General features: G+C 50.6%; 1 protein-coding gene and 1 long non-coding RNA gene across 2 annotated transcripts; one reads left to right on the plus strand and one right to left on the minus strand.

The window, feature by feature from the left end:
* Window positions 1-1,044: 1,044 nt before the first annotated feature.
* Window positions 1,045-12,382, plus strand: KRT73 (keratin 73). The gene is made up of 9 exons (XM_055247795.1): window positions 1,045-1,523; window positions 3,221-3,435; window positions 4,295-4,355; window positions 4,961-5,056; window positions 5,784-5,948; window positions 8,635-8,760; window positions 9,128-9,348; window positions 10,671-10,705; window positions 11,500-12,382. The coding sequence occupies exons 1-9, from the start codon at window positions 1,077-1,079 to the stop codon at window positions 11,754-11,756; spliced, it is 1,623 nt and encodes a 540-aa protein (XP_055103770.1). The 5' UTR covers window positions 1,045-1,076; the 3' UTR covers window positions 11,757-12,382.
* On the minus strand, window positions 4,329-10,100 carry LOC134732875 (uncharacterized). Its single transcript, XR_010116407.1, has 3 exons — window positions 8,537-10,100; window positions 7,130-7,624; window positions 4,329-6,071 (listed from the first exon to the last, which is right to left on the minus strand). It is a non-coding gene; the product is annotated as an uncharacterized lncRNA (long non-coding RNA).
* Window positions 12,383-15,296: the final 2,914 nt, after the last annotated feature.

Here is a 15,296-nt window from a genome sequence, read left to right on the forward strand (position 1 = left end):
TAGATGGCTGGCTGGCTGGTTGGATGGATGGATGGATGGACGAATGAATAAGGCTGGCATAGCTCTGAATGTGGAGTCAGAAGACCAGCCAAGGGAGTCCTCAAGGCTGGCGCCTGTGCTTTTTTGGGGCATTTTCATTCTCTGGGATTCACACAAAGAAAAGACTCACTAAATGTTTGCTAAAGGAATGACATCCTCAACTATCTGAACCTTGCTTTCCCCATTTGTGTAATGTGGATCATCACCATTCCCCACCAGGCAGACTAAGTGGATTAAATGAGCTTCTTGTGTGAGGAGCTCTTTTACACTGTAAAGTGCTGCACCAGTGTCAGCCATCGTGAATGGTACAATGACCATTATTTCAAGGTCAAGAGTCAGAGTGGTGGATGGTAAAGGGACAAAGAAGTCAGTGTGTGCAAAGGAAGGTGAGCAGGGCAGCCCAGCTGGCACAGAGGAGCAGGAGAGCTGCCTGGGAGGGCACAGCAGGGGGCTGGCAGCCAGAGGCTGGTCCTGGAATCCCAGTGTGCTCCTCTCCTATGGCCCTGGCCAGCCATGAAACCTGTCTCCAGGAACCCCGGGAAGCTGGGCAGCAGGAGCCTCTTCTTAACCACATAAAAGCAGCTCAGCCAGGGTCCCTGAAGCAGCCCATCTGATGCTGGCAGGGTTGTGAGATTTCCCACAGATGACACTGTCAATTAAAGGTCTCTCCTCTGTACCCCTACAATCCCAGGCCCCACCACTCCCTGGGGAACAGCAATTGAGACTGCGACAAACCTCCCACCTAAGATCTTTCTATGGATAATGTGCCCATGCTAATTACCCATGTTCATTAGATAAAACTCAAATTACATGAGCAAGACTTGCAAGACGAGTACTTTGGGAGTTTTCAAGTCATTTACCCGGTGTCTGATTTTGCTGGGAGAAGATGATTTCTTGCTCCCAGGCAAACTGATCCCACAAATTAGGCCAGTGGCTCCCTCCTGAGTCCTATAAAGTGGGAGCCCAGGATCACAGGCTGGTGAACTGCATCTCAGCTAAGGGTTGGCATCTTATCACCACTTTCTGGCCTCCCCACTATGAGCCGCCAATTCACCTACAAGTCAGGAGCTGCTGCCAGGGGGGGCTTCAGCGGCTGCTCGGCTGTGCTCTCAGGGGGCAGCTCATCCTCCTACCGAGCAGGGGGCAAAGGGCTCAGTGGGGGCTTCAGCAGTCGGAGCCTTTACAGCCTGGGGGGTGCCCGGAGCATCTCTTTCAATGTGGCCAGTGGCAGTGGGTGGGCAGGAGGCTATGGATTTGGCCAGGGCCGGGCCAGTGGCTTTGCTGGCAGCATGTTTGGCAGTGTGGCCTTGGGGTCTGTGTGTCTGTCCTTGTGCCCGCCCGGGGGTATCCGTCAGGTCACCATCAACAAGAGCCTCCTGGCACCCCTGAACATGGAGCTGGACCGTGAAATCCAGAAAGTGCGTGCCCAGGAGCGGGAGCAGATCAAGGTGCTGAACAACAAGTTCGCCTCCTTCATCGACAAGGTGGGTCTTTCTGGAGAAAGCTGATCTTGGGGTCCCCTTTTAAGGACTCAGGAGGGAGCTGCTTCCCTAATTTGTGGTTCAATTTGCCTGAGAGCAAGAAATCATTTTCTCCCAGCAAAATCAGACACCAGGTAAACAACTTGAAAGCTCCCCAGGTGCTGGGCCCATAAGGTTTGCTCATGCCATAGAGCCCCTTCCTTCCCCCACCTTCATTGTCCTTGGGGCACTCCCTGTCTGAAGCAGAGGAAGGCAGGACACCTCCCCAGGATGCAGACATAGCCCAGGGAGGAACTGGACAAAGCCTGGACATCAGAGCAAAGGGATCGGGGTTGGAGGCATGAGAGGAGCCAGCAGCCTAGCCCAGGAAGGTGTCCAGGAAGCAATGAGAGTGGTCTCTGAGTTGAGAAGTAGGAGAGTGACAGCCTGTGAGACTTAGAAGCTAGGCGAAGGAGATGCCCTTGACAGCCTGCGGCATCTAGACTGCCATGCGACCCAGCTCTTCCTCCTGTGTCCCCTGACAGCTCAGACTCAGTCTGTAACACACGCAGCCTATGAGGCAAGGCAGCTGGAGGTCATGGTGCCCTAGAGCAGTGGTTCTCAAAGGTGGCCCTGGAACCAGCAGCAGCAATGTCACCTGGACGCTTGTTAGAATGCACATTCTCAGGCTCCACCCCAGAGCAACTGAATCAGAGACTCTGCAGTAGGGCCCAGCACCCTGCATTTTAACAAGCTCTCCAGGTGATGCTGATGTACCCTCAGGTTTGAGAATCACTGAGGAACAAAGTGGTAGGAAGGTATTGGGAAGCAGAGACTTCCTAAGCTTAGAGGAGCAGGGGAAGCTCACCCGGAGTGACAGTGAGGTAGGGTGGCGAGGCATGAGTAGGAGTTTTCAGATGAAAGTGGGGAAAACGCAATTTAGGGAGACAGCACATGCAGCATGGTAGGACTTGTCTGGGGAATGGGAGACCTTGGGTTTACGATATCATTGTATGAGTAAAGAAGGAAGCCAGGAGGGCTGGGCACATTATGAAGAGTGTGATAAGGAATATGGACTTGACCCTGAGGGTGATGTGGAACCACCTGAGGGTTTTAAGCAAGGGAATGACATATTTGTAGGTTGCAACTTGAGAATGCTTGTTCTGCTGCTGGGCCAATGCTGTTATTGAGACAGTAGAGACTTAGACATGAAAGCAACTTAGGAGGGCCGGAGACCCCAGATAAGCTGAGCATCTGCCTCTGGCTGGGCTAGGAGAGCCCACGCACAAGGAGGGAGAGAAAAGGCAGAGCACGGGCCACCAGACCCCAAGCAGAGGGACTGACAGTGTGAAGGCTAGCACAGGCCAGCTTGTATCTAAGGAGCTGCCTTGGAGAGGTGGCCTGGGCTGAACATGGACATTGGTCCAGGCAGGTTTGGATAAGTGCAGAGGAGACAGGAGATCTAGATCTTGATAGTTTGAGAGGGAAATGAAGATGTTGGTGCCCATCCCAACCTTAGGGGCTGCCTCAGAGTGAGAACTTTAGTCAGACAAAGGACCCTAGGTAAGGAGTGGGGGTGTGAGTGGCATGGGTGGCAGTTTTTAAGGGATGGGGCTCATTTTTAAAACTAGTGTAGCATAAGAAAACACAGTTCCTGTCTGGGAAGGGAAATCTCACATCCCCTCTCCACATTGCTTAAGTATGTGTGGCATGGGTTCCAGGTGCGGTTCCTGGAGCAGCAGAACCAGGTGCTGGAGACCAAGTGGGAGCTGCTGCAGCAGCTGGACCTGAACAACTGCAAGAACAACCTGGAGCCCATCCTCGAGGGCTACATCAGCAATCTGCGGAAGCAGCTGGAGACGCTGTCCGGGGACAGGGTGAGGCTGGACTTGGAGCTGAGGAGCGTGCGCGAAGTGGTGGAGGACTACAAGAAGAGGTGAGCAGGACGCCACTCCAGGCTGGCCTGCCTCCCAGGGTGAGGCTTTCCCAGCAGGCACTGGGATGTTTGCCTCTGGCCTCAAAGGTACTGGGTTCATCTCTCCCGGCAAGATGAGAGCCTTCTGTGGGCAACGAGGCAGACTGGACAGTGGACAACCAGCCTCTTGGGCAGCGTCAGGGTGGTCCTGGCAGGTGATCCCCTCCTTGGCACGCTCCTTCCTGCTCCCCACTCAAGAGAACCTGTATTGTGTGTGCCACAGCCTCTTGGCTCCTAAGCTCACCACTGTGCCCCTGAGTTCCAAAGAACCACCCCCAACCCACCCGCTGCTCTCTGCCGTAGGGAAGGAGGTGGAGTTCCTGTTGGGCTTCCTCTCTCATTGCCTTTAGGTCCTGGACACTTGGGCCATGTGCCTCCTTTTTCCCTTGGGGGATAGTTCTGGCTTCCTTGGGACCCCTGCCTAGGGATGGAGGGGAGTTGTTGGTAGGGTGTCAGGCAGCAGGATTGGCACAAGAATCATGGCTGAAAGGGGTAGCTGGCATGCTTCTGTGATTCAGATACTGAGTGGGAAGAGGAAGAACCTACTCACTCCCCAGGCATCAGAGGAAATCAGGCCTCAAACCACCAGGCTTAGGAGGAGGTTACTTCATGCCCGGCCTCCAACTCTGGCCAAATAGTCCTGGTGCGTTGGGACGGACTTGCAAAGGTATAGAATAATACCTCTTAAAAGGCATAGAATATGGATATCTCTTTTCTCATTTCACTATGAGAACGTATACACACACACACACACACACACACACACACACACACACACAGACAGACACACACTCTGCTCACTGTGATGCTTTCCCTGCAGGTATGAAGAAGAAATAAACAAGCGCACAACTGCTGAGAATGAATTTGTGGTGCTTAAGAAGGTGAGGAGGGTGCATGGGTTCCCTTCAGTCCCCCAGCAGTGGGTGTTGGTCTAAGAGAGAGGAGCAGCTGAGGTCTGAGTCCCCCACAGAAGGGCCTGGAGCCGAAGTGCTGAAGGAGGAGGTGAAGGGATGGCTGCTCAGGACATTTTGGGACACCTGGGTGTTGGTTTAGCACACAGTACTTTATCTGTGGACAGGAACCTAGATGTGGATAGTCAGTCCCAACTCATGTCCACTTTGGCTGGGGAACAGGACAGGCTTTGGGAGAGGCTGCAGGTTTGCCTTCCAACTCTGCTAGTTTCTGGCAAATCACCGTGGCTGTCCTTGGCTCTCTCTGTTGGCTGAATGACTGGCTGAGTGGGGTACAGAGTCCCACACCCTTCTCTGAGAAATAGAGGCAGAAGGAGTTCCAGAGGTTTGAGAAACTTGCCCCAGGTTTCGCAGTGAGTCTGACAGTGAAGTTGTGGCTGGAAGGCAGGTTCCTGCCCCTTGGATCTGCAGTCCTGGGCAGCTAGCTAGGGCAGGGCCTGCGGGTGTCAGTTCGCTGGAGAGGCCTGTCTGGGCTTGAAGAAAGGTGAGGTCAGGGGTATCTGGATTCTCCATAGGACGTGGATGCAGCTTACATGAACAAAGTGGAGCTGCAGGCCAAGGTGGATGCCCTGGATGGAGAAATCAAGTTCTTCAAGTGCCTGTACGAGGGGGTAAGGCTCCCCCTGCCCCACCTCTGGCTCTGTCTTCTGGAAGGACAGATATGTGATGAACAGTTTCTTACTTATCAGTAACTTAAACAGTCCAGGGCACCTCCAGCATTGGGGTGCTGAGAAATCTGTAGATCAAAGGTGGGAGTGGCCATCTATCCTGGTGCCCCATCCATCCCTGACTGCCCTGAGGATGTCCGGCTTTCACTTCCTCCAGGAAAACAGAGTCCTTAAGGCGTTCCCACTGAACTTCAGCCAAGCGTATTCTCATTCCTGCTTCTCTTCTCTCTGTGGCTGGGGATGTTTCCTGGGGGTCTTGGGCAGGAATCCCCAGGGATAGAGGTAGGAAGTCCTCATACCCCTTCTACCTTCTCTATGCACATCTGGTTTCAAGCCTCAACCTATTGGCCAAGCATTCCTGGGCTCCTGTGCCCCTTAGTGTCCCATGTGTGGCAGCCAGGCTGTTGTCTTCCACCTTCCCCACTCCTGTCCTGTCCCAGGGGACAGACGTATGGGCTGTTTTCTTCCTGGGCTGCTTCAAACCCATTCAGCAGTTTTCAGATGTGCTATTGGAACCTCTGGGCTGTGAGCTCCGTTCTTACAAGCTTTGGGAAGTGCAGCTTCCATCTGTGTGGGATGGTCTAGGGCCATCCCCCTGGGACAGGGCCATCACCTTGGCACTTTTCTCTGGTCATAGAAGGCATTTCATGCTTCCTTGTTTCCTCTGCAGGAGATTGCTCAGATCCAGTCCCACATCAGTGACACATCCATCATCCTGTCCATGGACAACAACCGGAACCTGGACCTGGACAGCATCATTGCTGAGGTCCACGCCCAGTATGAGGAGATCGCCCGGAAGAGCAAGGCCGAGGCTGAGGCCTTGTACCAGACCAAGGTGAGGTCGCAAAACTCCCCACAGTGAAGTATGCAGGGCCCTCTGCTCCAGATCTGTCTTGTCTGCCCCGTGACTCACTGTGGTGGCCCATAGCTTGCTGGGAGCACAGCACTGTCCTGGGCACTGGGGGAAGCCAGAGGGGAGGAGAAGACACAGCTGTGTCCTTGGCACCCACTTAGATCAACAGCACCCCTGGAGGATGCACTCAGCTGAGTGCAGGTGAATGTGGTGCAAACAGAGTCCAGATTGAGGAACTAGGACCAGGTGGGGCAGGTCAGAAACAACTCCCTGGAGGCAGAGAGTTCTGTCTGGAGGGGAGAAGCAACATGAGTAGTTGGCATCTCAACTCCCTTGCTAATTATCATAAGTGAGGGGGTCTCTTCAGTGTGATCTGGAATCAAGTAATTTCTACCTTTTCATTCAAGTCTAACTCCAAGGATAAAGCAGAAGTTTGAGGCCTCAGATCTTAACTCCCCTAATGGTAGTGGGTGGGAAGTGATTCTTTTTTTATTTTTAAATTTTATTTATTTATTTATTTTTTTGAGACAGAGTCTCGCTCTGTGGCCCAGGCTGGAGTGCAGTGGCGCAATCTCGGCTCACTGCAAGCTCTGCCTCCCGGGTTCATGCCATTCTCCTGCCTCAGCCTCTCCGAGTAGCTGGGACTACAGGTGCCCGCCACCACGCCCGGCTAATTTTTTTGTCTTTTTAGTAGAGACGGGGTTTCACCGTGGTCTCAATCTCCTGACCTCGTGATCCTCCCGCCTCAGCCTCCCAAAGTGCTGGGATTACAAGCGTGAGCCACCACGCCCTGCCTGGGAAGTGATTCTTTAGATAATTTGGTTTCTCAGATCAAGATGGCAACTTCCTAATTGTTCCTTGCTGTTTATCAGGCTCCTTCTCAAGGGAATCCTCACTCTTGGGAGATTTTATCTCATCCCTCTCCCTGCCTCCTTGCTAGCCTGCAGCGGTGGAGGAGGGAGGCTTTCAAGGTCTAGGAGACATAGCCTAGGGCTTCTTGGTAGAGGTTCAAACTCAACTCCTCAGTCCCCAAAGCCTTCCACATTAGTGTTGCAAGCTAGGGTCAGGAATGCCCAGAATCATAACAGTATTATGATTGCTTGTTTTGATGATTCCCTTTTAAAGATAGAGAAGGTAGGGCCCAGGGAGTTCAAGCTACTTACCAAAGGCAATAGCTGGCAAGTGACACAGCTAGATCAGAATCTAGGTGACTGACTTCAAATTCCACTGCATTTAGACAGAAAATCAGAAGGTGACTCTGGGAAAGAAGCATTTACTCTAAGGGCTTTGTGTGGCTTGACAGAGGAGTGGCAGGAAGATGTTCACCTGTTCGTCTCAGAATGAAGCTGCTTGGTGTCAGAACCAGTGTAGGGGGAGGCATCCTGCTCATACAGCCTTGCAGAGAAGTGGGAGAAGGCCCCTTGTTTAGGGTTGGCACCAAAGATAAAACACCAGGAGTGAAGAGAGAAGCCCCTCTGCCTTCTCTGCCTTCTGGATAATTTGGTATCTTTAGGAACAATCCTAAATCTTGGGCCATGCTGGGGTGGAGCACCCAGTGACAGAGACAGAGCAGTACACCACCTCCAGAGTGCTGAAGGGTCCCTGTTTTGTGTTCCCCTTGAGCCACATTCTGAGTAGAACTGATGTATTCTCTGTGACTGTTTAATAGATGACATCAAAGACAGAAATAATCCCAAATTAGTAGATGACCTAAAATTCATGGCTAGTGGTTTTGGGATATAGCTGAATCCACCCCCATCATGCACACAAAATGTTCCTCCATGGTAATGCCTCCCTCCATCCCAGCCCAGCAAAGCTGCCTGTGGGTTGGGGCCCAGCTAAGGTATCAAGGGGAGGGAGTCACAGAAAATACAGATGGACAGCTCACTGGCTCACTCATTCATTCATGAGAGTTTTTTTGAGCACCAACCAGGCATTATGCTAGGTACTGGGAATTTAAAGTTAAAAGAAAAAGTCTCTGTCATCCATTCATTCTGGGTCTGATGGAGAACACATGGAAACAGGTTCACAATACAGTACAGTGTGGGGAGACCTATGGACTGGTGTGCCAGTGGCAGTGGAGTAGGATTGCACCCAACCAGGGCATCACGGAAGGCCTCATGGAGGAAGGGACTCTGCACTGGCTAAGCTGGAGCTAGCTAGGGAAAAAGGAGGATGGATGGGGTAGGGTTTTTCAGGTCAGAGGAGAGGCTCAGGCAAAGACTCAGAGAGACACAAGAGCACATGGGACATCTGGGGGAACTGTGGGACTGTTTGGCCCAGCTTGGGAGTCAGACAGGTGTTAGGCAAGGGCAGGAAGAAATGAGCCCCTGGATGCCATGTAAGAGTTTGAATTTGACCTTGACGTTGAAGGACGATAGGCAGAGGAATGTCATAATTGGAGTAGTGTGTTATAAAGTTGCCACGTGGAGAGTCTGGGACATTCACCAGTCCTTATGGCCAATTCTAACCATCCATATCAGCCATGCTTAAGGCAAGCAAATGCAATGGCCCAATGCTTTAATGGGAGGCTGCTGATAGACACAGTGAGGAGGGGGACCTGGACCAACCTCTGCCAGGCTCTGCAAGTGCAGGCACAGCCTCTGTACCGGGCTGATCCCAGCCAAGCCCTGAGTCAGTGTCCTTGCTTTGGTTCCTTTTCCTCTAGTTCCAGGAGCTGCAGCTAGCAGCCGGCCGGCATGGGGATGATCTGAAACACACCAAAAATGAGATCTCAGAGCTGACCCGTTTCATCCAAAGGCTGCGCTCGGAGACTGAGGGTGTGAAGAAGCAGGTGAAGGGGACTGGAGCGTTCCTTACTCACTCCTAAGGGAGGGGTGAACTTCTTAGCACCCCCTGCCCCTCCTTCTCCTGAGCATCCATTTCAGAATCCCCTTCCTCAAATGGAGGTCCTGCTCTCATCCCTCACCTTTAGCTCCCATCTGAAGTTTGGAACAATTGCAGATTATTTTCATAAAGCTGTGGGGCCCAGCGTAACAAGCCTCTCAGTCCCAGGTTGACAGGACTCCACCTGGATGTGGCTGGGTCTCTGCTCCAGGACATGTGGCAGGACAGAGGAGGGTTCAACCACTGAGAGCATGGGAGAGGTGAAGTGAGGCCCAGGGAGGAACTCAGGGAGAAATGCTACCTCCTGACCCCAGTGTGCCAACCTGGAGATGGCCATCGCTGACGCCGAGCAGCGGGGGGACTGCGCCCTCAAGGACGCCAGGGCCAAGTTGGATGAGCTGGAGGGCGCCCTGCAGCAGGCCAAGGAGGAGCTGGCACGGATGCTGCGCGAGTACCAAGAGCTTTTGAGCGTGAAGCTGTCCCTGGATATTGAGATCGCCACCTACCGCAAGCTGCTGGAGGGCGAGGAGTGCAGGTGGGCGGGACCGAGGGACTGGAAGAAACTGCAAGTCTCCACCTTAAAGTTTCCCAGAGTGTGGTTGGGGGTGGGGCGGGGAGGGGGCGCTGGAGATGTGTTTACTTCACCCACAAGCATAGTTTCAAACAGCATCCTGCCAGATAATGTGACAGCAATTTCCTTTACAGTTCTCTTTTGACTCTTTGGAGAAAGTCTTAGCCGGGTTCTGTTGTGTCTTTAACACCTCTCAGATGGCCAGGCGCAGTGGTTCATGCCTGTAATCCCAGCACTTTGGGAGGCTGAGGTGGGTGAACCACCTGAGGTCAGGAGTTTGAGACCAGCCTGGCCAACATTGGAGAAACCTCGTCTCTACTAAAAATACAAAAATTAGCTGGATGTGGTGGTGCACGCCTGTAATCCTAGCTACTTGGGAGGCTGAGGCAGGAGAATCGCTTGAACCCAGGAGGCTGAGGTTGCACTGAGTTGAGATCCCACGACTGTCCTCCAGCTTGGGTGACAGAATGAGACTCTGTCTCAAAAACAAACAAACAAACAAACAAAACAAACACAAAAACACCTCTCAGACACTTGCAAATATCCCCTATTGATAAAGAGACAGTAGATCTCAGATGCAGAATCTCTGGGAAGATAATAGCATTATCTAGCCCAAAAGTTTTAAATTGTTTTCTTTTCATTATATTTATTTTTACTGCTACTTTTTTTCTTATTTGATTAGGTAATAATACTGGTTTCTATTTACCCTGGTGATATAAAACTTCTTTTTAAAAGAAATGCACTTTTGTCGTAAAAGGCAGAGTCAATTAAAAATACTAAATATCTAACAGTACAAGTCAAACATGGTCCTAGCAACAGTTGGAAGGGTGACACACGAAGCATGAACATTTGAAAAACCCTGTTATAACCTAGCACCATTTTATAACTGAGACCTGGAGAGAAGTCACTTGTCCCAAAATCATACAGTTCGTTCATTAGTAGCAACTCCTGATCCTGATCTTTCCACATATGTATTTATTCAGGCAGCTGCTCACAGTAGTAAAGAAAAGGGTTCAAGAGAAACCCTGCAGGAGGGACCTTGGGTGTGGTAATGCTGTTGGGGGTTCCAAAGTTGCAGGTTCCACATCTCTGCAGCGGGAAGAGTAGATTGAGGAGCAAGAGGGAGGACTTAGAGACACGCAAGGGCAGCCAGTGCCATCCGGCAAGTGTGGGGTGCGTGGAGGCTGAATCTGTCTGGCTGGGGATCCCCAGCCTGTGTTTAGGCAGTGAGGGCCACTATGGGAGTCCACGTGATTCAGACTCTCCAGTGCTTTTCTCTCTTTCAGGATGTCTGGAGAATATATCAACTCTGTGAGCATTTGTAAGTATTTCATGACTCTGAGGGAATACTTTTAGTCCATCAACAAACACAAAGTGGGTGGGTGTCCACCACCCAGCCCCCTGGGGAACAGCTTGGCTCTGCCTGTTGACCACTTTATAACATACTCACCTTCCTTGCTGAGACCTGTGGCCTCCCTGTTCAGAGCTGCTTCTTCCAGGTGGAGTCAGTGCCCAGCACATTCTGATATTGCACACTAGCCTCTTTCATAGCAATCTCCTCCCTGCTGCGGTGAAACTCTCAGCCCCTCCCCTCTTCTGTCACCCCCACACTGGCTCTCCTGCATGAAGGAAACTGAGCACAGGGTGGTGCCTCCTCAATGGGAGTAGAGACCGGTGTGTGGACCACCGTGAAAGCCAGTTTAATGCTGGCCCCACAGGGTTTGGCAGTCTCCCTCTTATAGCGGGACCAGCAGAAACTCCCTAATTTTAACAATCAGGAAATTCTTTTGAAAAATACTCAGAAGGTATTGTAAAGCTAAATGCAAGAACCTGCTGGCTTATCTGATGCTCAAGCATCATCTGCCCCTTGGGGAAAGCCCCTGCTACTCCTGTTTGTTCATAGAATGACAAGGTGCCTGACTTGGGAGTCTTGCAGGATTGGGGCTATTCTTCCCGTGCTTGAGTTGCTCAAATGAACCCAAGTTCATGGTTGATGGGAAGTGTTTGCTTAAGAAGGAAGCATTTAAGCTAGTGGGGCTGGGAGGTTGGAGGCGGACTTAGGGCCACCTCTGTCCTGGGATATACACTGATCACTCGTCCCTCCCTCCTCCGCAGCGGTCATCAACAGCTCTGTGGCCGGGACGGCAGGCACAGGGGCTGGCTTTGGATTCAGCAATGCTGGCACCTATGGCTACTGGCCCAGCTCTGTCAGTGGGGGCTACAGCATGCTGCCTGGGGGCTGTGTCACTGGCAGTGGGAACTGCAGCCCCCGTGGGGAAGCCAGGACCAGGCTGGGGAGTGCAAGTGAGTTCAAGGACTCCCAGGGAAAGACCTTAGCTCTAAGCTCACCCACCAAAAAAACCGTGAGATAAAAGTTCAAGGCAGCCCATTTCCCAGTAGTCTGCCTTGCCCTGGCAGACTGCTCCGGACTCCTCTAGGAAATTCCTCTGTCTCATTTGTCCTCATCTCTTTCTTGCTTTGCTTTGCTGTGGACCTCTCCTCCTTCTCCTTGACCTCTCTGCCTCAGTCTTTGTTAATGTTGAATCAGGATTTGAGAGCTGGAGCCCATCTTTCTGCCTCCATTCAAAGAGGCCTTTTAACTCAGCCTCCCCTTCTGGATGAAGACTTGGCCCTTTCTCTGCCTGCATGTCCCTGTGCAGAGGAAGGCTATCTCTCAAGGGTAACCCCAATCTGCCTGCGCTGCTCTTTCATATCCTGTCTCAGTAACTATTTGGCCATGTGCTGCCTGGGTACACAAGGTTTCAGATCTACTGATAGACCTGCAGGAACTCTCTCGTGTTAGAGCAATACTGGCTCAGGCAAAACACCTGGTGGGAAGTTGTATCTTGCATAGCCACTGAGTATTACATAGCCGGGAGTACCCCTTGAGGCTAATTCTATCAACCAAGGGATTTGCGCTCTTCATCTGTGGGTACTTGTCCTTGTTTAGGCCTCACCTCCCTGCTCCTGTGTCTTACCAATAAACTTATAAAGCCCACGTGGGGTCAGGCTGCTTCTCTCTCCTAAGGGAGTCCTCATCTCCGTCCATGTGTCTTCTGCCTGTGGAGTGGTCAATGAATGGGAGCCTGAGGCACCTGAAGTCTGGAAGGATCTTTTGATCTGAAAGAAAGAGACCCTACTCAGCCTGGGTTATCTCACCATCACCTTCTAAGTCATGCTTTTCTCAGGCCAATTCTCCAGTGAATGGGGGATCTCTAAGAATATTCGGGTTATTGGCAGAGAGAAGGAGCCCACACTTGCCTGGTATCAAGATTTAAAACTGGTCAAGAGGCAGAAGAAGGCCAGTTCTAGGTAGCCTAGGGTTGAATTATGATGGCTCCATGTCCCCTAAGGAAAGGCCCAAAGGTAGAGACTCCTCTTTGAAGTAATGACACATTTTCTCTTGGCCCTTAGTAAAGTTCCCACTGAGTTGAGCATGGGTGTTTATGTATATGTGTGTATGTATGAGTTTGTTTATGTATGTATGAATATGTGTGTGCATATGTGTATGTGTTTAAAAACGGGGCTCTCTGTTACACACACAATTGCAGATTCTTTTCATAAAGCTGTGGGGCCCAGCGTAACAAGCCTCTCAGTCCCAGATTGACAGGACTCCACCTGGATATGGCTGGGTCTCTGCTCTAGGAGGAGATGGAGCAGGACAGAGGAGGGCTCAACCACTGTGAGCATGGGAGAGGTGAAGTGAGGCCTAGGGAGGAACTCAGGGGGGAAATGTTTGTTTTGAAAATGCTCAGAGATTTCTCATAGATCCCCAGGCCATGACGATGCCATCAGGATGCAACAGGATGCAAAGGCAAGTGAGAGGCTAGCACACATTCAGGTTGGGGCCACCACGTTGCATCTGAACAGGTCCCTGTGGTTCCTGGGAGGGTCCTAGACTTCAAGTCAATAGCTTTGAATTCAGATTTAGACTCTGCAACTAAGTGGCAATAATGAACGAAGCTCTCAATCTTCTTGAACCTCATTTCGTTAGCTATAAAACAGGAAGACTAATGCCCCTAAATTGTTGTTAAGCTAAAATGAGACAACACGAGGATGTCTTGTGCAATTACTGGCACAAAATTGATGCTTAATAAATGTTAGTGGAAACAAAAGCGTGTCCTCCGTATTTTTGGTTTGACTTAATTAGCTTGCCGAAAGAGGTGTACAGCTGCCAGTAAAGCCATTCAAAAATTCTGACTTTAAAGAGACCATCTCATAAATTACAGCACAAGCTTATTTCCCAAAGGAGAACTGGCAGGCACAATAATTAGTCTCAGGAGTATACTCTTAGAGCCAGTGAAGAAAGTCAGTTCAACAAATATTCATTAAGCATATATCATATACCTGGCATGTGCTAGTGCTGGGGATACAGTGATGAAGAAATCTTGTCCATGCCCCTAATGGAGGCATAACCATAAAACACCTAACTGTAACATGGTGAGGTATCAGCAACAATAGAAGACACAGAGGCATCACAGAGGAGAGAGAGGAACTTCAGGGAGGTCAGGGAAAGCTCACAGAGGAGGCAATATGTGTAGAGGTTTTAGAGGATGGATAGGAATTTACTAGGTGGACAAGAGGAGGAAGTGGGCTTTCTAGCCAGAGGCACCAACATGGTACAAATAGGTGACTGTTGCTGGAGTGTGAAGCGTAAGGATGGAGGAGACTCAGCAGGTGGAAAAGGAGGGTGCAGTCGCATCCAGAGTTGGTGAGGCAGGCAGCAGATGTGTAAGAGAGGCCCCTTCATGTATGCTAAGAGCTGGGATTTTATCCTGTAGAGCTTGAGAGAGAAGTTAACACCTTGGGTGTCAGATGGACCCTGAGTCAGAAGGTCTTTGCCACTTACTAACTGTGTAACTTAGGCAAGATACTTCTGCTCCATAAGCCTCAGTTTTCTCATCCGTACAAAGGGGTTAATAATTGGAGTTACCTCATAGAGTTGTCATGAGAATTAAATTTAATGAAATAATGTACGAGAATTTAGTTCTTCTAGCACATAGTAAGTGCTCCATAAATGGCTGCCCCTATTGTTTTTAGGTATAGACTATTCTTTCAGGAAACTGAAGTGAGAAGGGAAGTAGAGAATGTCTGATAGTGATCAGAAGATTGTTTGAGAACATGAACTTAGGATACAGAACATTAGCTATTATGTAAGATTTCTGCCATCTAACTTCTAAGCTTGGGTTCATATAATGAAAGCTGACACCCTCAAGAGACAAACCCTGACATCTGAGCAGCTTAACTTAACACAGCAAAGATTTATTTCTCACTCACTGTCCAAGGCAGGTTAGGGCAGCTGCCCTATGTGGTTCTCCCATTGGGTGTCTCAGGGACCCAGGCTCTTCTGCCTTGTAGCCCTGCCACATGGAACACATGAACTCCAAGGTCACCAGACAGGGGAAAAGAGATGGAAGAGGCACATGACCTGCTTACTGCCCCACCCCAGAAATGATACACTTCAATGCCACTCATGTTTCATTGGCCAGCACTAGTCACATGACCCCAAGCCCCACCAGAACTGCAAAGGAGGCTGGGAAGTGAGAGGAGAGCAAGGTTATTTGGTGAGCTCTGGCAGTCTGTGGCTCACCTTGCTCAGTCTAGGTACCCAAGGCTGATCACGAGGCTGAGAATTCTCTCTCCCTTGGCCAGTGCAGGGATGATGCTGACCATGCTCTCAGGAGTCCATGCAAACTACCTCCCTTTGGTTTGGACAGTACAACCCTGGCCATATTGCCATAAACTAGATAAGCCTGCATATTATATTTAGGCCTCCTTCATGTTTTTAGGGAGATATTGTAAGTCTCTTCAGATATGGGAAATTTAAGTCAATTTAATGGTGAAGTGGAGATATCTTGTTCAGTGTTTCTTAAAGTATATTCCTTGAAACTCTGGCCCCATAAAGTATTTGG

The sequence above is a fragment of the Symphalangus syndactylus genome, chromosome 17 (assembly GCF_028878055.3).
Source record: "Symphalangus syndactylus isolate Jambi chromosome 17, NHGRI_mSymSyn1-v2.1_pri, whole genome shotgun sequence".
NCBI lineage: Eukaryota > Metazoa > Chordata > Mammalia > Primates > Hylobatidae > Symphalangus > Symphalangus syndactylus.

Bases quoted from the DNA above. Each gene is read 5' to 3' on its own strand.
- KRT73 (XM_055247795.1), top strand. From the start codon at position 1,077: ATGAGCCGCCAATTCACCTACAAGTCAGGAGCTGCTGCCAGGGGGGGC. The intron at 1,524-3,220 runs GTGGGTCTTTCT...CATGGGTTCCAG, and splicing joins TCGCCTCCTTCATCGACAAG to GTGCGGTTCCTGGAGCAGCA. The intron at 8,761-9,127 runs GTGAAGGGGACT...TCCTGACCCCAG, and splicing joins CTGAGGGTGTGAAGAAGCAG to TGTGCCAACCTGGAGATGGC.